Source organism: Oratosquilla oratoria, chromosome 40 (genome assembly GCF_046742065.1).
Source record: "Oratosquilla oratoria isolate Oo_2021 chromosome 40, ASM4674206v1, whole genome shotgun sequence".
In the NCBI taxonomy this organism is placed as follows: domain Eukaryota; kingdom Metazoa; phylum Arthropoda; class Malacostraca; order Stomatopoda; family Squillidae; genus Oratosquilla; species Oratosquilla oratoria.
In genome coordinates, this window is record NC_134816.1 from 20,987,688 (window position 1) to 21,012,560 (window position 24,873).

A 24,873-nucleotide genomic window follows, 5' to 3' on the forward strand; every position below is an offset into this window, starting at 1 on the left:
GACCGGTCTATCGTTAGTAGGGTCTTTCTTATTTCCCCTTTATATATTGGTACTATATTTGCTCTTTTCCAATCTTCTGGAACTTTTCCTTCTTTCAATGAACTACTTATTAGACTATGTATTTTGTCTGTTAGTTCATTCCTGCTTTCTCTCAAAATCCAGTTTGCCATTTCATTTGGTCCATGCGATTTTCTGACATCGAGATTACTCAAGTGATTCATTATTTCATTCCTTGTTACTTCTATCTCTTTCATAGGGGGTGGGGGGCTTTCTCCTCCCACTCGACATCTCTAAGTTCTCCCTCGTAAACACCGATTTAAAATGCTTGTTCATAATTTCTGCCATTTCTGTTTCCTCTGTGTATTCAATTCCTCCTTGTCGTAGTTTGTCGTAGTTCTTGTTTGTTATTCAGTTTGTTGTTTACAAATTTGTACAATAGTTTTGGTTGATCTTTACATTTTTCTAAGACATCATTTTCGTATTTTCTCTTTTCTTCTCTGCACACTTGTACATATTCATTTCTATAACTAGTATATATTTTCCATTTTTCAGATCTTTTGTCTTTTTTTCCATTTTTCCAAGCTTTATCCCTTTTGTATTTTAACTCCCTACATCTTTTGTTGTACCAGCACTTTACATATTCTTTTTCTTGCTTTTGTCTTGGAACATACTTTTCCACTCCTTTATAATTTTTGTCAAAATATTCTATTTCTGTTCTACTGTTGTTTCCTCCTTGTGTATTCTTCCCCAGTCTGCTTTTTTAAAGAATTCTGTTATTTCATCAAAATTTGTTTTTCATACATCAATCTTCCTTTTCTATATTGTTCGTTTTTTCATGTATTTTTCCTCATTTAGTTCCAGTTCAATCAATATGTGGTCACTTTTACCTATTGGTGTCTTATATTCAATCTTGTCCACTATTTCAGGTTCTGATGTGATTATTAGGTCCAGTCTCGATGGTTCTTCCTCATTTCTATACCTAGTATTCTCTTGTATCCATTGCGTTATTGTAGGTTCTACAATCATATCAAGTAGTACATTTCCCCATACGTCGTCTCCACCCTTTACTGTCATCTCTTCCCAGCAGATTTCTTTACAATTAAAGTCACCCATTATAACTATTCTTCCTCCATCTTCTATTATCTTATTTAGTGTTATCCTTGTGTCTTCTAACATATTTTTGTGTTCTCTCTCTTCCCACGAAGCCGTTTTAGGAGGCACATTTTTTGCCACAAACTTCCCGCTCTTCCCATCCCTGTCCTCCGCTTCCATCATAATCATCTCTACTCTATTCTTTTCATATGTGACATTCCTCACATTTATATCCTTCTTAGTTAGGAACATATCTCCACGCCCTTGTTTTACTTCTCTGTTTCTAATCCAATAATTATATGCACAATCATGCACGCAAACAACACAACATACGCTCTATAAAGGATTTGTGGGAAAACACAGTTTCGGCTATGGCATTCCTTGGGGAGACGGGACTGCTCGGACAGACAGTCAACAACAACAACATTGTTGGGCGGTAGTGGACCCTTCAATTTTGTCTCTACAATTCCCATTATGACCGGTTCTTTTTCCTTCAGGTAATCATTCAGTTCGTTCAAGCCTGTTATTAATCCATCTATATTTGTGTAAGACACTTTTAATTTTCTGTTACTTCCATCGTGTTTTCTGTTTCCCTTCCATTTTCTCCACTATGAACCATTTCCTCACTTTCATATCCACCACTCTCCAATAGAATTTCTCTTTGTCTGACTCTGTTTTTTCTCCCATTTTTTCTTAGTTTCTAGTCTTTTTGTTTTCTCCTCCTCTCTTTCCTCTTTATTCATTTCTCTTTTTATCCATACCTGTTTATATTGATCACTGTCTGCTAGTTTCCCTGTTTTTGCTAAGATATTCTTTGCTGTCGTTTGCGACCTGAATTTAACCTTAATTGGTCTGGTCTTATATATATTGTATTTCCCTAGTCTATATATTTCTTCTATTTCTTTCCCTGTTTCTGGTTCATATTCTTGAACTACTTCTAATATCTTATTTACTTTTCCTTTTCCTCCTTTATTCTTGTAGTCCTATTTGGATTATTCTTCTCTTCCCTCCCTAACATAATTATGCATTTCTTTTTATCCGCTAAGTCTCTTACTATACTCTCCTTCTCCCCCATCACTTTAATAACTGTGTCCTTAGTTTGTTCTTTCATCTGCTGTTCCACTATACCTCTAAATTCCATTTTATTGCTCTCTTGTACTTTTTCCAACCACTTACCTCTTATGGTATGGACTCTTTATTCTCTTTATTATTCCTCTTAATTCTTCATTCTCTTCCTTTACTTCTCTTAACTGTCTTTTTAATTCTTCTATTTCTTTAGTTAGGTTTTGATTCTCCTTCTTTAGTTCTTCCAGTTTATCAACTCTTTGGGTAACTAGCGTTAATTGGTTAAACCTAACCTCCCATGTTTCGTTCATTTCTTTTAGTTTCTCCTCTAGATTTACTAGTCGGGGGAGGTTGTCATTTCCTCCCTCATTAAATCCATGGAAATGATTATCTTCACCTTCCATTGCGCTGCTCTTATCTATATTTCTATTTTTTACATTTTCACTAATCTCTTCGACTTCACCACTGTCATCTGTCCCTCTCTTGTTGATATACCGTCTGACCTCCTGGGCCCATTCGTCCCCTTCCTCATTTCCTTCCATTTTCCTCAGTAATCCCTCCCTTTCTCATTTTTCTTCACCTTCCCACTACACCACGAGCTTCCCCGTTCCCTATTAATACAACACAGGTACTCCCTCGTCGTTGAGATCCACGAAGATTGTAGATTTTTTCGGAGTCCAAACTTCGTTGTCACTTCGACCGACGTGTGTGTGTAAATAAGTAAGATGTTGCAAGTGATCCCTTTTTCTGATACTTTTTTATGTCAACAGGTTGTTCAACACATTCTTCGTCGTGAAAGTCCTCTTTCGCTCGGCGAGAAACTGAGAGAATTTTCTTCACGACTTGAACCTAAGGATCTTGGTGCTACTTTTGTCTATATTAGTGGTGAAGTAGGTGTTTATATATATACATACATATATATATATATATATATATATATATATATATATATATATATATATATATATTATAATATTTTGTACTTGTATACATAATCACAATCTCTGCAGGTGCACAAGCAAAAATTCTACAGGAAGCCATAAGAACATATACAATATAGACACTCAGATGCACAAACATACACGTGCACATACAAACATGCATACCTATACACACAAAACACACATGCTCCCAAAAACACATACACACTAGATGTATGAATATGTGGAATAGCATAGAATGTTATATAGCCCAAGCTCAAACAATGCATATGTTCAAATCTAAATATAATAATTGGTAATCAAGGATATGGATTAATTTAGAACCATACATGAGTTTGAGTCTAGGAATGTTAGAAAACTAAATAATAGGAGACGGGACCCAACGAGTGTTGTTCCTTTCTTGTATACTACAATTAGGTAAATACACACAGCCATGTATGCAACAGTGGCTTTGTCCCTTACCACTATCAGGAGAAAGTCTAATAGGACAGAGGCCAAACGCAGAGTATGGGATCCAATGTATTCAACTTTTCGCCCAGCAGGGCTTCTTCAGATCCCATACTCTGCGTTTGGCCTCTCTCCTACAGTGCTGTTGCAGTCGTTGCTGCTTTTACTCAGAAAGTCTAATAATGAGTATGCAAATTGTTCTTTGTTGGCGCTGTATAATTTGGGGAAGGAGGGCGGTGATCTGGGTCAACGTCTAATTTCTATTCCTGATTAGTTTAGCTCTCGGGCTTCTAAGCCAAAGTAATTAGAAATTGAAAACTCGAGAGAACTGGTTAAAATCAATACAGCATAGAATCTGTTAGGGACATTTTGACTATTTCCACTGGGAATGGACAAAATCAACCTCATAATTTTGGAAAATCTAACAAACCATGAACACCCATTGCAAAACAAACCCATAGATATATGTTCTTACATAGTGAACATTATGATAGCACAAATATCAAATCTTCTGTTTCATATGACAAAGTTATCAACAAAATGACTGTTTTGGTAATAAGTCTGTTGTCTTCAAATGTTTTCTGCTTACCTGACAGATCTTGCTAACGCCCAGCGGACCAGCCCTTCTTATGCCTTCTGCCAATTCTGCTCCCACCAACGTCCTCCTGTCGGCCATTACAGAGGCGCTTGTTGATGCGCCTCTGCTCATCTTTGCCCTTGAAGTCTTCAGCATTAGGATGGATGACAGCATGCCCGAACATGTGGTCCAGCGTCCAGTTGCACATCTCCTCCCACCTCTCACTCACACTAACATGGCTGCCATTGTGTGTTACTCCAACAACAGTTTCATGGTGGGTATCGCCATTACAATATTCATATCTTACCACCTTGGTTTCTCTATATGAAGTCATATTCTGTCTGGCAGGCTGGCTGTTTTTTTTTTTTTTTTTTTTTTTTTAACCTCGACAAAGCCACCAAATTGGCCCTAGCAAGCAAAGTATTACCCTTGATTGACAAAAGATTTACCAGAAAATGCAGTTATGGTTGTAGGCTACTTTAAGGACAGAATGACCAGAGTTTGAAAGTATACACACACACACACACACACACTTCAACGAACGGACGGCTTAGAAGACGTTCTGAAGAAAATTGAAGTTTTGTGGATCCCAACGCAAAGAGAAGTGCCTATTGTATTTACAGGGTGGGGGGAAATTGCTCGTGGAGTAGTAGGAAAGTAGGGAAAGAGGAGAAGGGGAGGGATTACTGAGGGAAATGGAAGGAAATGAGGAAGGAGTAGACTTGGCCCAGGCAGACAGGCGAAAGGTAAACAAACGGCCCCCCGACGACGATGAAATGTCTAATAAAAATGTAAAGATTAGAAGTATAGATAAGAGCAATACAGTAGAAAGTGATGAGAATATTTTCCAGGGATTTAAAGAGGGTGGGGGGGACACACACACACACACACACACACACACACACACACACACACACACTTTCAACGAACGGACGGCTTGACGAACGCTCTGAAGAAAAGTGCAGATTGAGGATACCAACGCAAAGAGAAGTGCCTTTTTGTATTTGCAGGGGGGGGGGGAATTGCTCGTGAGGTAGTGGGAAAGTAAGGAAAGAGGAGAGGGGGAGGGATTACTGGGGAAATGGAAGATAATGAGGATGTGGAGGACTTGGCCCAGGCAGACGGGCGGAAGATCAACATGAAACGACCACCGGATGACGAAATGGCAAATAAAAATGTAAAGATTAGAAGTATAGAAAGGAGAAATACAGTAGAAAGTGACGAGAATATGTTCCAGGGATTTAAAGAGGGTGGGGGGGACACAACCCCCCCCAGACTGATAAGACTAGAGGAGAGAGTTGATAAGGTGATCGAGGACTTGGAACGTAAGTTAGGTAATGTAGGCTCCATTCTACAAAGAATTGAAAGATTGGAACAACTAGAGAAGGCTAACAGAAACTTAACTGAAGAAGTAGAGGACCTAAAAAGACAGTTAGGAAATGTAAAGGAGGAGAATGAGAAATTGAAGAAGAATAGTAATGAAAACAGTGAGAAAATAGCTACAGAAGCTAAAAATTGGAGAATAACTCAAGAAGGGAATAAGGTTTCATTCACTGACATAGTCAAACAGCAATTGAAAGAACATAATGAAGACTCAGTTATTAAAGTGATGAGACAGAAGGAGAATATAGTAAGAGACTTAGCTGACAAAAAGAAATGTATAATTATATTAGGAATGGAAGAGAAACATAACCCAGATAGAACCGCAAGAATCAAGGAGGAAAATGAAAGGGTAAGCAGTTTATTAAAATTAGTCCAGGAAGATGAACCAGAAATTATAAAGGAAATTGAGGAAAAATTCAGACTCGGAAAATATAGTACAGATAAGACCAGACCAATTAAGATTAAATTCAGGTCACAAACAACGGCAGAGAAAATTCTATCCAAGACAGGGAAACTAGCAACAAATGATCAATATAAAAAGGTATGGATAAAAAGAGAAATGAATAAGGAGGAAAGAGAGGCAGAAAAGCAGAAAAGAATTGAAGCTAAGGCAAAAAACGAGGAAAGAACGGAGTCAGAGAAAGAGAGATTCTATTGGAGAGTAGTGAACATGAAAATAAAGCAGTTCGACATACTAAAGAAAAACATAAGGGAAACAGAGAACACAATGGAAGTGGCAGAAAACTAAGAGTGTCTTACACAAATATAGATGGATTGATAACAGGATTGAATGAACTGAATGATTATTTGAAAGAAAAAGAACCGGACATAATGGGAATTGTAGAAACAAAATTAAAAGGCCCACTACCACCCAACAGTGTAGGACATGATACATACAATTATTGGATTAGAAACAGAGAGAAAAAACAAGGGGGTGGAGTTATGTTCCTGACAAAGAAAGATATAAACGTGAAAGGTGTCATATATGGAAAGAATACAGTAGAGATGATTATGATAGAAGTGGAAGACCGAGATAAGAAGAGCAGAAAATTTGTGATCAACTATGTGCCTCCGAAAACAGCCTCATGGGAGGAGAATGAACATAAAAGTATGTTAGAGGACACAAAGATAGCATTAACTAAAATAATGGAAGACGGAGGAAGAATAGTTATGATGGGCGACTTTAATTGCAAAGAAATCTGCTGGGAAGAAATGACGGTAAAGAGTGGTGATGACTCATGGGGAAATGCTCTACTTGAGATGATTACTGACCATTCAATGACACAATGGATACAAGAGAACACTAGGTATAGAAATGAAGAAGAACCATCGAGGCTAGACTTAATAATTACATCTGAACCTAGAATAGTGGACAAGATTGAATATAAAACACCAATAGGTAAAAGTGACCACATATTGATTGAACTGGAACTTAATGAAGAAAAATATATGAAAAGAAATGAACAATATAGAAAAGGAAGAATGATGTATGAAAAAACAAACTTTGATAAAATAAGAGAATTCTTCCAACAAGAAAACTGGGAAGATATATACAAAGAAGAAACATCAGTGGAAGAGAAATGGAATATTTTGACAAAAATTTACAAAGAAGGAGTGGAAAAGTATGTCCCAAGACAAAAACAAGAAAAAGAATATGTAAAATGCTGGTACAACAAAAGTTGTAGGGAGTTAAAAGACAAAAGAGACAAAGCCTGGACCGGATGGAAAAAAGACAGAAGACCTGAAAAATGGAAAATATATACTGGTTATAGAAATGAATATGTACAAAAGTGCAGAGAGGAAAAAAGAAAATATGAAAAAGATGTTATAGAAAAGTGTAAAGATCAACCAAAACTATTCTACAGATTTGTAAACAATAAACTGAAAAACAAACAAGACTTGGAGAAATTAAGACAAGGGGGAGTTGAATACACTGAGGAAATGGAAATGGCAGAAATTATGAACAAACATTTTAAATCAGTGTTTACAAGGGAAAATATACAACCTGAAGAGATTGAGTGGAAGGAAAAAGTCCCCCCTATGGAAGAAATAGAAGTAACGAAGAATGAAATATTGACACACTTGGGTAATTTTGATGTCAGAAAATCGCATGGGCCAGATGAAATAGCAAACTGGATTCTGAAAGAATGTAGGAATGAACTGGCAGACAAAATACATAGCATAATAAGCAGTTCCTTAAAAGAAGGAAAAGTTCCAGAAGATTGGAAAAAAGCAAATATAGTACCTATATATAAAGGAGGAAATAAAGAAGAACCTACCAACTATAGACCAGTCTCTCTAACAAGTACAATAGCAAAAATATGTGAAAGAATTATCAAAAGTAGATGGGTAAAATACTTGGAAAAAAACAACGTACTAAATCCAAGGCAATTTGGATTCAGACAAGGACGATCATGCGTCACCAATTTAATATGTTTCTATTCAAGGCTAATAGATATAATACAAGAAAGAGATGGATGGGCTGATTGTGCATTTCTAGACCTAAAAAAAGCTTTTGACAAAGTACCACATAAGAAGTTGCTTAAGAAATTAGAATATGAAGGAGGAATACAAGGTAAATTGCTAAATTGGATGGAAGACTTTTTGCAAGAAAGACAAATGCGAGTAGTGATAAGAGATCAGCACTCAAAATGGAATGAAGTAATAAGCGGTGTCCCGCAGGGAACAGTTCTGGCCCCAATAATGTTTGCTATATATATTAATGATATGGATGAAGGAATTGAAAGCTATATGAGCTTCTTTGCAGATGATGCAAAATTACTGAAAAGAGTGAAAACTGAAGAAGATTGTGAATCACTACAGAGAGATCTAAATAAAGTACAAGAATGGAGTAGGAAGTGGGAGATGGAGTTCAATACAAAAAAGTGTAGTATAATGGAATTTGGAAAAAGCAAAAACAGAATAACAGGATCATATAATTTGGGAGAAGAAGGAATAAAAAGAGTAGAAAATGAGAGGGACCTGGGAGTCATTGTTATGAATAATATGTCACCTGAGAAACATATAAATAAGATTTTTGGAGAAACTTATAATTTAATAAGAACAATCAAAGTGGCATTTACATACCTGGATGAAGAAATGGTGAGGAAAATCCTAGTCACCCTGATAAGACCAAGATTGGAATATGCAGCAACGATATGGTCACCAAGTACAAAAAAATGTATAAAAAAACTTGAAAGAATACAAAGAGCAATTACTAAACTGGCACCAACACTCTCAAAACTATCATATGAAGAGAGACTACAAAAACTTAAACTACAGACACTAGAGAAAAGAAGAGAGAGAGGAGATTTGATAGCTATTTACAGAATCATGAAAGGCATAGAAATTACTGATAGAGAGAATCTGATAAAATGGGATGACAGAAATACAAGAGGACACGGAAAGAAAATAAAAAAAGACAACTATAGAAGAGATTTGAAAAAGAACAGCTTTCCTCACAGAGCAATAGACAGTTGGAACAAGTTAGATGAGAAAGTGGTGTGTGCAAAAACAATACATGAATTTAAAAATAGTTTAGATAAAATGAGATATGAAGACGGGACCTCACGAGCATAGCTCCCCTTCCCGTAAAATACAACTAGGTAAATACAACTAGGTAAATACACACCCGACTGACAAGACTAGAAGAGAAGGTCGATTAGATGATCGAGGACTTGGAGCGTAGGTTCGGTCATGTTAACAATATTATACGGAGGGTTGAAAAATTGGAAGAACTAGAGAAGGCGAACAAAAACTTAACTGATGAAATAGAAAACCTGAAAAGACAGTTAAAAGAAGTAAAGGTGGAGAATGAGGAATTGAAGAGGAATAGTAAAGAAAACAGAGAGGGATGGAAGTCGATAAAAGAAAACAGTAAAGTTGCATTTACTGATATAATTAAACAGCAAATGAGAGAACAAACTGAAGACTCAGTTATTAAAGTGATGAGACAGAAGGAGAATATAATAAGAGACTTAGCTGACAAAAAGAAATGTATAATTATATTAGGAATGGAAGAGAAACATAACCCAGATAGAACCTCAAGAACCAATGAGGAAAATGAAAAAGTAAGCAGTTTACTAAAATTAGTTCAGGAAGATGAACCAGAAATTATGAAGGAAATTGAGGAAAAATTCAGGCTCGGAAAGTATAGTACAGATAAGACCAGACCAATTAAGATTAAATTCAGGTCACAAACGACGGCAGAGAATATCTTATCCAAAACAGGGAAACTAGCAACAAGTGAACAATATAAAAAGGTATGGATAAAAAGGGAAATGAATAAAGAAGAAAGAGAGGAAGAAAAGCAGAAAAGACTTGAAGCTAAGACAAAAAACGAGAACAGAACGGAGTCAGAGAAAGAGAGATTCTATTGGAGAGTAGTGAATATGAAACTAAGGCAGTTCGACATACAAGAGAAAAACAAAAGGGAAACAGAGAACACAATGGAAGTGACAGAAAACTAAGAGTGTCTTACACAAATATAGATGGATTAATAACAGGATTGAAAGAGCTGAATGATTATTTGAAAGAAAAAGAACCGGACATAATGGGAATTGTAGAAACAAAATTAAAAGGCCCACTACCACCCAACAGTGTAGGACATGATGCATATAATTATTGGATTAAAAACAGAGAGAATAAGCAAGGGGGTGGAGTTATGTTCCTGACTAAGAAGGAAAGAATACAGTAGAAATGATTATGATAGAAGTGGAAGACAGAGATAAGAAGAGCAGAAAATTTGTGATAAATTATGTGCCTCCGAAAACAGCCTCATGGGAGGAGAGTGAACATAAAAGTATGTTAGAGGACACAAAGATAACATTAAATAAAATAATGGAAGATGGAGGAAGAATAGTTATAATGGGCGACTTTAATTGCAAAGAAATCTGCTGGGAAGAGATGACAGTAAAGGGTGGAGATGGCTCATGGGGAAACGCTCTACTTGAGATGATTACTGACCATACAATGACACAATGGATACAGGAGAACACCAGGTATAGAAATGAAGAAGAACCATCGAGACTAGACTTAATAATTACATCTGAACCTAGAATAGTGGACAAGATTGAATATAAAACACCAATAAGTAAAAGTGACCACATATTGATTGAACTGGAACTTAATGAAGAAAAATATAGGAAAAGAAATGAGCAATATAGAAAAGGAAGAATGATGTATGAAAAAACAAACTTTGACAAAATAAGAGAATTCTTTCAAAAAGAAAACTGGGAAGAAATATACAAAGAAGAAACAACAGTGGAAGAGAAATGGAATATTTTGACAAAAATTTACAAAAAAGGAGTGGAAAAGTATGTCCCAAGACAAAAACAAGAAAAAGAATATGTAAAATGCTGGTACAACAAAAGTTGTAGGGAGCTAAAAGACAAAAGAGACAAAGCCTGGACCAGATGGAAAAAATACAGAAGACCTGAAAAATGGAAAATATATACCGGTTATAGAAATGAATATGTACAAACGTGCAGAGAGGAAAAGAGAAAATATGAAAAAGATGTCATAGAAAAGTGTAAAGATCAACCAAAACTATTCTACAGATTTGTAAACAATAAACTGAAAAACAAACAAGACTTGGAGAAATTAAGACAAGAGGGAGTTGAATACACTGAGGAAATGGAAATGGCGGAAATTATGAACAAACATTTTAAATCAATGTTTACAAGGGAGAACATACAACCTGAAGAGATTGAATGGAAAGAGAAAGTCCCCCCTATGGAAGAAATAGTAACAAAGAATGAAATATTGACACACTTGAGTAATCTTGATGTCAGAAAATCGCATGGACCAGATGATATAGCAAACTGGATTCTGAAAGAATGCAGGAATGAACTGGCAGACAAAATACATAGCATACTAAACAGTTCCTTGAAAGAAGGAAAAGTTCCAGAAGATTGGAAAAAAGCAAATATAGTACCTATATATAAAGGAGGAAATAAAGAAGAACCTACAAACTATAGACCAGTCTCTCTAACAAGTACAATAGCAAAAATTTGTGAAAGAATTATCAAAAGTAGATGGGTAAAATATTTAGAAAAAAACAACGTGTTAAATCCAAGGCAATTTGGATTCAGACAATGACGATCATGCGTCACCAATTTAATATGTTTCTATTCAAGGTTAATAGATATAATACAAGAAAGAGATGGATGGGCGGACTGTGCATTTCTAGACCTAAAGAAAGCTTTTGACAAAGTACCACATAAGAAGTTGCTTAAGAAATTAGAAACTCAAGGAGGAATACAGGGAAAACTACTAAATTGGATGGAAGACTTTTTGCAAGAAAGAAAAATGAGAGTAGTGATAAGAAACCAGCACTCAAAATGGGATGAAGTAATAAGCGGTGTTCCGCAGGGAACAGTACTGGCCCCAATAATGTTTGCTATATATATTAATGATATGGATGAAGGAATAAAAAAGCTATATGAGCTTCTTTGCAGATGATGCAAAACTACTGAAAAGAGTGGAAACTGAAGAAGATTGTGAATCACTACAGAGAGATCTAAATATAGTACAGGAATGGAGTAGGAAGTGGGAGATGAAGTTCAATACAAAAAAGTGTAGTATAATGGAATTTGGAAAAAGCAAAAACAGAATAACAGGAGCATATAAATTGGGAGAAGAAGGAATAAAAAAAGTAGAAAATGAGAAGGACCTGGGAGTCATTGTTATGAATAATATGTCACCTGAGAAACATATAAATAAGACTTTTGGAGAAACTTATAATTTAATAAGAACAATCAAAGTTGCATTTACATACCTGGATGAAGAAATGGTGAAGAAAATCCTAATCACCCTGATAAGACCAAGATTGGAATATGCAGCAAAGATATGGTCACCAAGTACAAAAAAATGTATAAAAAAACTTGAAAGAATACAAAGAGCAATTACAAAACTGGCACCAACGCTCTCAAAACTATCATATGAAGAGAGACTAGAAAAACTTGAACTACAGACACTAGAGCAAAGAAGAGAGGAGATTTGATAGCTATTTACAGAATCATGAAAGGCATAGAAATTACTGATAGAGAGAATCTGATAAAATGGGATAACAGAAATACAAGAGGACACGGAAAGAAAATAAAAAAAGACAGCTATAGAAGAGACTTGAAAAAGAACAGCTTTCCTCACAGAGTAATAAACAGTTGGAACAAGTTAGATGAGAAAGTGGTGTGTGCAAAAACAATACATGAATTTAAAAATAGGTTAGATAAAATGAGATATGAAGACGGGAGCCCACGAGCATAGCTCCCCTTCCCGTAAAATACAACTAGGTAAATACAACTAGGTAAATACACTTCAACGAACGGACGGCTTAGAGAACGTTCTGAAGAAAAAGTGAAATTTCGTGGATCCCGAAGCAAAGGAAGTACCTATTGTATTTACAGGGTGGGGGGGGATTGCTCGTGGTGTAGGGGAAAGTGAGGAAAAAGGAGAAGGAGAGGGATTACTGAGGGAAATGGAAGGAAATGAGGAAGGAGAGGACTTGGCCCAGGCAGGCAGACGCCATGTAAACAAAAGAAGTCCCGACCAATTTAATGACGACGAAATGTCTAACAAAAATGTAAAGATTAGAAACATAGGTAAGAACAATTCAATGGAAGTGAGGACAACAATTTCCAAGGATTTAAAGAGGGGGAGGCGGATACCAACCTCCCCCGACTAGCAAAACTGGAGGAAAGGCTTGAACAAATGACTGAACATTGGGAGGTTAGGTTCGGTAAAATGTCAAAACTTGCAGAAAAGTTTGAAAGATTGGAAGAACTAGAGAAGGCGAACAAAAACTTAACTGATGAAATAGAAGAACTAAAAAGACATTTTGGAGAAGTAAAAGAGGAGAATAAAGAATTAAAATGGAACAATAAAGACAATAAAGAAACAATAGCAAACGAGGCACAGGGGTGGAGAAAGATACAGGAAAATAGTAAAGTTGCATTCACTGATATAATTAAACAGCAAATGAAAGAACAAACTGAAAACTCAGTTATCAAAGCGATGAGACAGAAGGAGAATATTGTAAGAGACTTAGCAGACAAAAAGAAATGTATAATTATATTAGGAATGGAAGAGAAACATAACCCAGATAGAACCTCAAGAATCAAAGAGGAAAATGAAAAAGTAAGCAGTTTACTACAATTAGTTCAGGAAGATGAACCAGAAATAATGAAACAAATCGAAGAGAATTTCAGACTCGAAAAGTATAGTACAGATAAGACCAGACCAATTAAGATTAAATTCAGGTCACAAACAACGGCAGAGAATATCTTATCCAAAACAGGGAAACTAGCAACAAGTGAACAATATAAAAAGGTATGGATAAAAAGGGAAATGAATAAAGAAGAAAGAGAGGAAGAAAAAAAAGAAAAGACTTGAAGCTAAGGAAAAAAAACGAGAACAGAACAGAGTCAGAAAAAGAGAGATTCTATTGGAGAGTAGTGAATATGAAACTAAGGAAATTCGACACACAAGAGAAAAACAAAAGGGAAACAGAGAACACAATGGAAGTGGCAGGAAACTAAGAGTGTCTTACACAAATATAGATGGATTAATAACAGGATTGAATGAGCTGAATGATTATTTGAAGGAAAAAGAACCGGACATAATGGGAATTGTAGAAACAAAATTAAAAGGTCCACTACCACCCAACAGTGTAGGACATGATGCATATAATTATTGGATTAGAAACAGAGAGACAAAGCAAGGGGGTGGAGTTATGTTCCTGACTAAGAAGGATATAAACGTGAGGTGTGTCACATATGGAAAGAATACAGTAGAGATGATTATGATCGAAGTGGAAGACAGAGATAAGAAGAGCAGAAAATTTGTGATAAATTATGTGCCTCCAAAAACAGCCTCGTGGGAAGAGAGTGAACATAAAAGTATGTTAGAGGACACAAAGATAACATTAAATAAAATAATGGAAGATGGAGGAAGAATAGTTATAATGGGCGACTATAATTGCAAAGAAATCTGCTGGGAAGAGATGACAGTAAAGGGTGGAGACGGCTTATGGGGAAACGCTCTACTTGAGATGATTACTGACAATACAATGACACAGTGGATACAGGAAAACACTAGGTATAGAAATGAAGAAGAACCATCGAGACTAGACCTAATAATTACATCTGAACCTAGAATAGTGGACAAGATTGAATATAAAACACCAATAAGTAAAAGTGACCACATATTGATTGAACTGGAACTAAATGAAGAAACATACATGAAAAGAAATGAACAATATAGAAAAGGAAGATTGATGTATGAAAAAACAAACTTTGATATAATAAGAGAATTCTTTCAAAAAGAAAACTGGGAAGAAACATACAAAGAAGAAACAACAGTGGAAGAGAAATGGAATATTTTGACAAAAATTTACAAAAAAGGAGTGGAAAAGTATGTCCCAAGACAAAAACAAGAAAAAGAATATGTAAAATGCTGGTACAATAGAAGTTGTAGGGAGTTAAAAGACAAAAGAGACAAAGCTTGGACTAGATGGAAAAAAGACAGAAGGCCTGAAAAATGGAAAATATATACTTGTTATAGAAATGAATATGTACAAGCATGCAGAGAGGAAAAGAGAAAATATGAAAAAGATGTCATAGAAAAGTGTAAAGATCAACCAAAACTATTCTACAGATTTGTAAACAACAAATTGAAAAACAAACAAGACTTGGAGAAATTAAGACAAGAAGGAGTTGAATACACAGAGGAAATTGAAATGGCGGAAATTATGAACAAACATTTTAAATCAGTGTTTACAAGGGAGAACATACAACCTGAAGAGATCGAATGGAAAGAGAAAGTCCCTCCCATGAAAGAAATAGAAGTAACAAAGAACGAAATATTGAAACACTTGAGTAATCTTGATGTCAGAAAATTGCATGGACCAGATGAAATAGCAAACTGGATTTTGAAAGAATGCAGGAATGAACTGGCAGACAAAATACATAGCATAATAAACAGTTCCTTGAAAGAAGGAAAAGTTCCAGAAGATTGAAAAAAAGCAAATATAGTACCTATATATAAAGGAGGAAATAAAGAAGACCCTAACAACTATAGACCAGTCTCTCTAACAAGTACAATAGCAAAACTTTGTGAAAGAATTGTCAAAAGTAGATGGGTAAAATATTTAGAAAAAAACAACGTGTTAAATCCAAGGCAATTTGGATTCAGACAATGACGATCATGCGTCACCAATTTAATATGTTTCTATTCAAGGCTAATAGATATAATACAAGAAAGAGATGGATGGGCTGATTGTGCATTTCTAGACCTAAAAAAAGCTTTTGACAAAGTACCACATAAGAAGTTGCTTAAGAAATTAGAAACTCAAGGAGGAATACAGGGCAAACTGCTTAATTGGATGGAAGACTTTTTGCAAGAAAGGAAAATGAGAGTAGTGATAAGAGACAAACACTCAAAATGGGATGAAGTAATAAGCGGTGTTCCGCAAGGAACAGTTCTGGCCCCAATAATGTTTACTATATATATTAATGATATGGATGAAGGAATTGAAAGTTAAATGAGCTTCTTTGCAGATGATGCAAAACTACTGAAAAGAGTGAACACGGAAGAAGATTGTGAATCACTACAGAGTTATCTAAATAAAATACAGGAATGGAGTAGGAAGTGGGAGATGGAGTTCAATACAAAAAAGTGTAGTATAATGGAATTTGGAAAAAGCAAAAACAGAATAACAGGATCATATAAATTGGGAGAAGAAGGAATGAAAAAAGTAGAAAATGAGAAGGACCTGGGAGTCATTGTTATGAATAATATGTCACCTGAGAAACATATAAATAAGACTTTTGGAGAAACTTATAATTTAATAAGAACAATCAAAGTTGCATTTACATACCTGGATGAAGAAATGGTGAAGAAAATCCTAATCACCCTGATAAGACCAAGATTGGAATATGCAGCAACGATATTGTCATCAAGTACAAAAAAATGTATAAAAAAAAACTTGAAAGAATACAAAGAGCAATTACAAAATTGGCACCAACACTCTCAAAACTATCATATGAAGAGAGACTGGCAAAACTTGAGCTACAGACACTAGAGCAAAGAAGAGAGAGAGGAGATTTGATAGCTATTTACAGAATCATGAAAGGCATAGAAATTACTGATAGAGAGAATCTGATAAAATGGGATGATAGAAATACAAGAGGACACGGAAAGAAAATAAAAAAAAAAGACAGCTATAGAAGAGATCTGAAAAAGAACAGCTTTCCTCACAGAGTAATAGACAGTTGGAACAAGTTAGATGAGAAAGTGGTGTGTGCAAAAACAATACATCAATTTAAAAATAGTTTAGATAAAATGAGATATGAAGACGGGAGCCCACGAGCATAGCTCCCCTTCCCGTAAAATACAGCTAGGTAAATACACACTTTCGTCGGATGGACGGCGAGAATTGGAGTTCCGAAGAAAAGCTAAATCTACGCGGATCTCAACGTCAAGGAAGTACCTTATTGTATTTATAGGGGAGGGGAAAGCTCGTGGTGTAGTGGGGTGATAAAAAAGAAGGGGAGGGATTACTGAGGGAAATGGAAGGAAATGAGGAAGGGGAGGACTTGGTCCAGGAAGCCAGGCGTCTTGTAAACAAACGAAGGACTGAGGATTTTGAAGAGGGGATTAACAAAAATGTAAAGATTAGGAATATAGATAAGAGCAGCACAATGGAAGGTGATGATAATCATTTCAAGGGATTTAATGAGGGGGGGGGGAATACCAACCTCCCTCGATTGACAAGACTAGAGGAAAAACTTGAAAAAATGACTGAACATTGGGAGAATAGGTTCGGTAACATAGCAAAGATTGCTCAGAGAGTTGAAAAATTGGAAGAACTAGAGAAGGTGAACAAAAACTTAACTAATGAAATAGAAGAATTAAAAAGACAGTTAAAAGAAGTAAAAGAAGAGAATGAGGAATTAAAGAGGAATAATAAAGACAACAAAGAGGCCATAGCAAAAGAAGCACAGGGCTGGAAAAAAAAACAAGAAAACAGTAAAGTTGCATTTACTGACACAATTAAACAGCAAATGAAAGAACAAACTGAAGACTCAGTTATTAAAGTGATGAGACAGAAGAATATAGTAAGAGACTTAGCAGATAAAAAGAAATGTATAATTATATTAGGAATGGAAGAGAAATATAACCTAAATAGAACCACAAGAATCAATGAGTAGAAGAGAAGAAAAAGTAAACAATGTATCAAAACGAATTCAAGATGATGAACAAGAAATAATAAAAGAAATTTAATAAATATATAGATTAGGGAAATACAATATAGACAAGACCAGACCAATTAATGTTAAATTCAGGTCACAAACGACAGCAGAGAATATCTTAACAAAAACAGGGAAACTAGCAAAAAGTGATCAGTATAAACAGGTATGGATAAAAAGAGAGATGAATAAAGAGGAAAGAGAGGAAGAGAAAACAGAAAAAATAGAAGCTAAAGAAAAAAAAACGAGAACAGAACAGAGTCAGACATAGAGAAATTCTATTAAACTCTAATAGAATTTCTCTATGTCTGATTCTGTTCTGTTCTCGTTTTTTAGAGAGTAGTGGATATGAAAGTGAGGAAACGGTTCATAGTAGAGAAAAATGGAAGGGAAACAGAAAACACGATGGAAGTAGCAGAAAGTTAAAAGTGTCTTTCACAAATGTAGATGGTTTAATAACAGGCTTGAATGAATTTAATGATTACCTGAAGGAAAAACAACCGGACATAATGGGAATTGTAGAGACAATATTGAAGGGTCCATAACCACCCAACAGTGTAGGACATGGTGCATATAATTGTTGGATTAGAAACAGAGAAGTAAAACAAGGAGGGTGGAGTTATGTTCCTGACTAGGAAGGATATAAATGTGAGGAATGTTACATATGGAAAGAATAGAGATGATTATAATGGAAATAGAGGACAGGGATGGGAAGAGCAGGAAGTTTGTGGTAAATTATGTGCCTCCTAAAACGGCTTCGTGGGAAGAGAGAGAACACAAAAATATGTTAGAAGACACAAAGATAACACTAAACAAGATTATGGAAGATGGAGGAAGAATAGTTATAATGGGTGACTTTAATTGTAAAGAAATCTGCTGGGAAGAGATGACAGTGAAGGGTAGAGACGACCTATGGGGAAATGTACTATTTGTTATGATTATAGAACATACAATGACACAGTGGATACAAGAGAATACTAGGTATAGAAACGAGGAAGAACCATCGAGACTAGACCTAATAATCACATCAGAACCCCAAATAGTGGACAAGATTGGATATAAGACGCCAATAAGTAAAAGTGACCACATGTTAGTTGAAGTGGAACTAAATGAGAAGAAATACATGAAAAAACAACAATATAGAAAGGGAAGATTGATGTATGAAAAAAAAATATAAAATAAGATAATTATTTCAAAAAGCAGACTGGGAAAGGATACAAAAGGAGGAAACAACAGTAGAAGAGAAATGGAATATTTTGACAAAAATTTATAAAGGAGTGGAAAAGTATGTTCCAAGACAAAAAGAAGAAAAAGAATATGTAAAGTGTTGGTACAACAAAAGATGTAGGGAGTTAAAAGACAAAAGGGATAAAGCTTGGATAAAATTGAAAAAAGACAAAAGACCTGAAAAATGGAAAAATATACTAGTCATAGGAATCAATATGTACAAGCGTGCAGAGAAGAAAAGAGAAAATACGAAAAAGATGTCATAGAAAAATGTAAAGATCAACCAAAACTATTTTATAGATTTGTAAACAACAAACTGAAAAACAAACAAGAACTACGACAAACTACGACAAGGAGGAGTTGAATACACAGAGGAAATAGAAATGGTAGAATTTATGAACAAACATTTCAAATCGTTGTTTACGAGGGAGAATATACAACTTAGAGATGTCAAGTGGGAGGAGAAAATCCCCCCTATGAAAGAGATAGAAGTAACAAGGAATTAAATAATGAATCACTTGAGTAATTTTCGATGTCAGAAAATCGCATGGACCAGATGAAATGGTAAACTGGATTTTGAAAGAATGCAGGAATAAACTAACAGACAAAATACATAGCCTAATGAGCAGTTCATTGAAAGAAGAAAAAGTTCCAAAAGATTGGAAAAGAGCAAATATAGTATCCAATATATAAAGAGGGGGACAAGAAAGACCCTACTAACTATAGACCGGTCTCTCTTACAAGTACGGTAGCTAAAATTTGTGAAAGAATTATCAAAAGTAGATGGGTAAGGCATTTGAAAAAAAAATGTACTAAATCCAAGGCAATTTAAATTTAGACAAGGATGATCATGTGTCACAAACTTGATGTGTTTCTATTCAAGACTAATAGATGTAATACAAGAAAGAGATGGATGGGCTGATTGTGCATTTCTAGACCTGAAAAAAGCTTTTGATAAGGTGCCACATTAGAAATTGCTAAAGAAATTAGAAAGTGCAGGAGGAATACAGGGAAACTGCTGAAGTGGATGGAAGACTTCTTGCATGAAAGAAAAATGAGAGTGGTGATAAGAGACAAACATTCTAATTGAGATGAAGTGATTAGTGGAGTTCCACAAAGAACAGTTATGGCCCCAATAATGTTTGCTATATACAGTATATTAATGTTATGGATAAAGGAATTGAAAGTTATATGAGCTTCCTTTGCGGACGATGCAGAACTGTTAAAAAAAAAGTGAACACTTGAAGATTGTGAGTCGCTGCAGAGTGATCTCAATAAAGTATGGGAATGGAATAGGAAGTGGGAGATGGAATTCAGTATTAAGAAGTATACCATAATGGGATTTGAAAGAATAATAATAATAAAAAAGAGAATAGTGGGAACATATGAATTGGGAGAGGAAAAAAAATGGAAAATGAGAAGAACCTGGGAGTCATTATTATGAATAATATGCCCCCTGAGAAACATATAAACAAAATTTTTGGAGAAACTTATAATTCAATAAGAATAATCAAAGTGACATTTACATATCTGGACAAAGATATGGTGACAAAAACACTAGTCACTTTGATGAGACCAAGATTGGAGTAGGCTATACAGTGACGACGTGGTCACCAATTACAAAAAAAAAAAAATGTATAACAAAACTTGAGAGAATACAAAGAGCAATTACAAAATTGGCACCAATGCTCTCAGATCTATTATATGAGGAGAGACTGGCAGAACTTGAGCTACAGACATCAGAGCAAAGAAGAGAGAGAGGCGACTTGATAACTATATATAGAATCATGAAAGGCCTAGAAATTACTGATGGAGAGGATCTAATATAATGGGATAGTAGAGATACAAGAAGACACGGAAAAAAAATACCTGAAAAAGAACAGTTTTCCCCACAGGATAATAGACTTTTGGAACAAGTTAGTTGAAAATGTGGTGTGTGCAAAAACGATACACGAATTTAAAAACTGTCTAGATAAAACGAGGTATTAACATGGGACACCACAAGCATAGCTCCCCTTCCCGTAAAATACAACCAGGTAAATACAAGTAGGTAAACACACACACACACTCACTGGACTTATTAAAAAACTGGAACATATAGGAGGGATACAAGGGAACCTATAAAAATGGATGGAGGACTTCCTGATTGGTAGAAATGTGAGAGTAGTTCTCAGAGAAAAATATTCAGGTTGGAAGGAGGTGATCAGTGGAGTTCTGCAAGGATATGTATTGGCTCCAATAATGCTTGCTATACATGTGAATGACATGGGTGATGATGTGCAATGTTACATGAGCTTCAATGCAGACGACGCTAAATTGTGGAAAGTAAAAACCGAAACGGATTGCGAATCACTACAGGAAGACCTGAATAAGGTATGAAAGTGGAGTCAGAAATGGGAAGTGGACTTCAATATCAAGAAGTTATATGGAGCATAATGGAGTTTGGAAAAAGTAAAAATAGAATATCAGGACAATATAAAATTGGAATTATGGAGGTAAAGAAAGTGGGACCTGAAAAAGATTTGGGAGTAATTATCTCAAACGACTTGTCCTATGATAAACAAATAAACAAAATTGTGGGAGAATCCTATTACTTGCCAAGATCAATAAAAGTGGCATTTACATATCTGGACGAAGAAATGATTAAGAAAATACTAGTCACACTGATAGGGCCTAGACTAGAATATGCGGCGACATTGTGGTCACCCAGTACCAAAAAGAATATAAAGAAAATAGAAAGAATACAGAGAGCAGCCACAAAAATGGCTTCTGCACTTTCAAACTTGTCATATGAGGAGAGACTGGCTAAAGTGGAGTTAGCGACTCTGGAGCAAAGAAGAGAGAGAGACTAGCTACTGACCATCTATAGCAGTGGTTCCCAAACTTTTTTTGGCCGCGACCCAAATCCAGATCTGGTGAAGATGTGGCGACCCAAGCATCAAAAAGCAATTTCGAAAGTCTTCTTTTATTGAAAACACAAATGTAGGGAAACTTTTGATTGAAATTATTATTATTTTTTTTAACAAGGTCTCGCAACCCATTCTTGAACACTTCGCGACTCATGTTTGGGTCGCGACCCATGGTTTGGGAATCATTGATCTATAGAATGAAAGGACTTGTTAAACTGGGACAAAAGAAACACAAGAGTACATGGAAAAAAACAACATAGTTATAGAAGAGATCTGAAGAAGAACAGTTTTGCACATAGAGTAGTAGACACTTGAAACAAACTGGACGAAAAAATAATGTGTGCAAAAACCATTCATGAATTTAGGAGCAAACTAGACACTGCATGATACAAGGGCGGAACACCACAAGCATAGCTCCCTTTCCCATAAAATACAACTAGGTAAATACAACTAGGTAGACACACCACTGGATGTTTTTTTTTTAATAGATTTTATGTATCATTGGAACAAATGTTCTCATTATTTTCAGTTACCCATCAGTAAGCATATTTCTTGTTTGTTTGTTTTTTTCTTGTGACAGGTGACTGGCTCAAAATGTCCACCTTTAAGCGAGGCTCTAGCAAATGAGATTCTTCATGGTGTCACACTACCTCAGCTGCAACAACGTGTTAATGCAGCCTTCCAATGTTCCCAGACAAGTCCACATAAACCTCTGCATTCATCATCATCACTACCCATCACCTCCTTTCTTTCCAATGTATCTGAAGACTGGATGTTTTAGAATGGCATAGCCTGCATTTTGGGGTGTCATTTAATAAAAAGAAATACAATATTGTGTTGAAAAAACAGGGAAAAGTGTGTTATGACTTTTATTCTTATTATTTGTAAGAAAAATGAATGAATAGATAAACAAATATATAAGCAGCAATATATGTATGTATAATGAATAAAAGCAAAGGTAAATTAATAAATAAAATATATGAATAGCAATAAAAATATAAAAGTAAAATAAATACATAAAATTTTATAACCTTTACTGCAGCACTGCCAGTCTCTTCCTTCAGATTATCTGTGACAGTGTCTCCTCCCCCTATTAATACAGTCCTGTACCATTTCTCTGAGCATATATTTCCATTATTACATCTGTCACTTGTGGTAGGGAGAAGAAAGAATACTACCACCGAGACTTCCCACTCTGTAAAGGTGACTAAAACAGGACAGAGTGATGGGACTAAGCATCCTACTTTTTGTAACACTAAGGGGTACATTCCTATGAGAAGTCAGGGCAAAAAAGTGTCTGGGAGGAATTATCCAAACAGAATTCAGGTGGTCTTTTAATGTGTGTGGGTGTGGTACAGATGAGAGTAAAAGGGAAGAGATAGGCAGTATGTTTGTGAGATGGAAGATGGATGTATTGGCATTAAGTGAAACTAAGTTAAAAGTAAGTTGATTTTGAGTTTGGGAGTGTTGTGGGGAAGGTGTCAGAAGTGAGGAGAGGACGAGGGAAGGAAGGGGTGGCTCTACTAGTATATGAGGAGCTATGTAAGTGTGTGGTGTAGAGGGAAGTTTCTTCAAGGTTAATGTGGATGAAGGTGAAACTGAAAAGGGAGGTACGAGTCTTTGTAAGTGTATATAGGCTTGGTGATGAGACCAGTGTAGAGGAGAGGGAGGTCTTTAAGATATATTTGAATGAGTGCTTAGAAAGCTTTGGGAGGAATGCCAGTGTTGTAGTATTGGGAGATCTCAATGCCAGGGTAGGGGATGAACCAATAGACTGAGTGGCTGGGAAGTGTGAAGTGCCAGGTCAAAATAATAGTGGAGATGTGTTTTGAAGGAGAGTTGATGACAGCTAACACAGTGTTTAAGAAAAAGTCAAGCATAAGTACACATGGTAGAGGGTGGTGAATGGAAGGATGACTGATAAAGCATTAATGGGCTATGTAGTGGTATCCAGGAAAAGAGTAGGAAGAGTTCTGGATGTCCATGTTCTTAGGGGAAAGAGTGAGGGAATATCAGATAATATTTTGGTAGAGGGTAAGTTGAGAGTGAAGGATAGGTGGAGAAAGAGGAAAAGGACAGAAGATGGGGAGGTTCTAATATCTTTGGGGTGGATGATAAGTGATATACAACAGATGTCTTAAGCGTAGGGTTTACTTTGACCTTTTGGTCTGACGGTGACTACAAATCGAAACATGATCTCAGATGATCATGACAATAGGAATCGTCCTGTTGTAGTGTGGTTGCAAAACACTATATTTCTCCCCTTTTAATCAACACATAACCTATAGTTACAAATCCACCCTATCAGGTGGTCTATGGATGTGACTGGAACATCATATCTCTTTTGTCTGTACTGAACAATCTTGGTTATTACTTACAAGGTCTTCTCTTGGAGGTTCTATAATAGAGTTATCTTTAGACATAGGTGAATCCAACATTGGCTTACTAGAAACATCTACTCTAACAGAAGAGTTATCTATGGAAGTATCAACTGAATAGTTACTCTTAGGTTGGCCAAGTTCACCTACAAATCTAGGCATAATTTGATCTGCATCTTTTTTCCAAATAATATTTCCCAAACTTTGAACTTTCACCTTATCATTTCTTGAACAAAACACTTCATCAGTCTTTCTTTCCACCCACAGAGAACCTTTACCAAAATTGCAAAGAAACACTGCATCATTCAGTCATTCAGTCCATACAAGGGCTCTTTCTCCTTAAACACCTCATTACTAAATTTACTGGAAGATCTGTCCTGCACTCTAATAGCTTCTACAGTACCCTTGAAAACTCTATTAAACATTAACTCCACTGGAGACTTACCAGTGGAAGAATTGATGGTCCTTCTGTAATCATACAAGAACCTATGTACTCTGGTATGCATGTCTCCTTTCTGAAACTTTTCTAATCCCTCTTTGAATATTCATATTGCCCTTTCTGCTAACCCATTTGGGGATGGATGATAAGGAGCTGGTGTTACATGT

The 24,873-nt window shown here is 35.7% G+C and overlaps 1 protein-coding gene across 1 annotated transcript in view; it reads left to right on the forward strand.

The window, feature by feature from the left end:
• The window catches only part of LOC143020661 (uncharacterized), a 35,594-nt gene extending 12,875 nt beyond the window's left edge, over window positions 1-22,719 (forward strand). Inside the window, exons 9-11 of the mRNA XM_076177186.1 lie at window positions 2,928-3,047; window positions 4,142-4,396; window positions 22,470-22,719. Coding sequence (XP_076033301.1) covers window positions 2,928-3,047; window positions 4,142-4,396; window positions 22,470-22,670 — 576 coding nt within the window. The 3' untranslated portion in view covers window positions 22,671-22,719. The remainder of the gene's footprint in view (window positions 1-2,927; window positions 3,048-4,141; window positions 4,397-22,469) is intronic.
• The last annotated feature ends 2,154 nt before the right edge of the window (window positions 22,720-24,873 follow it).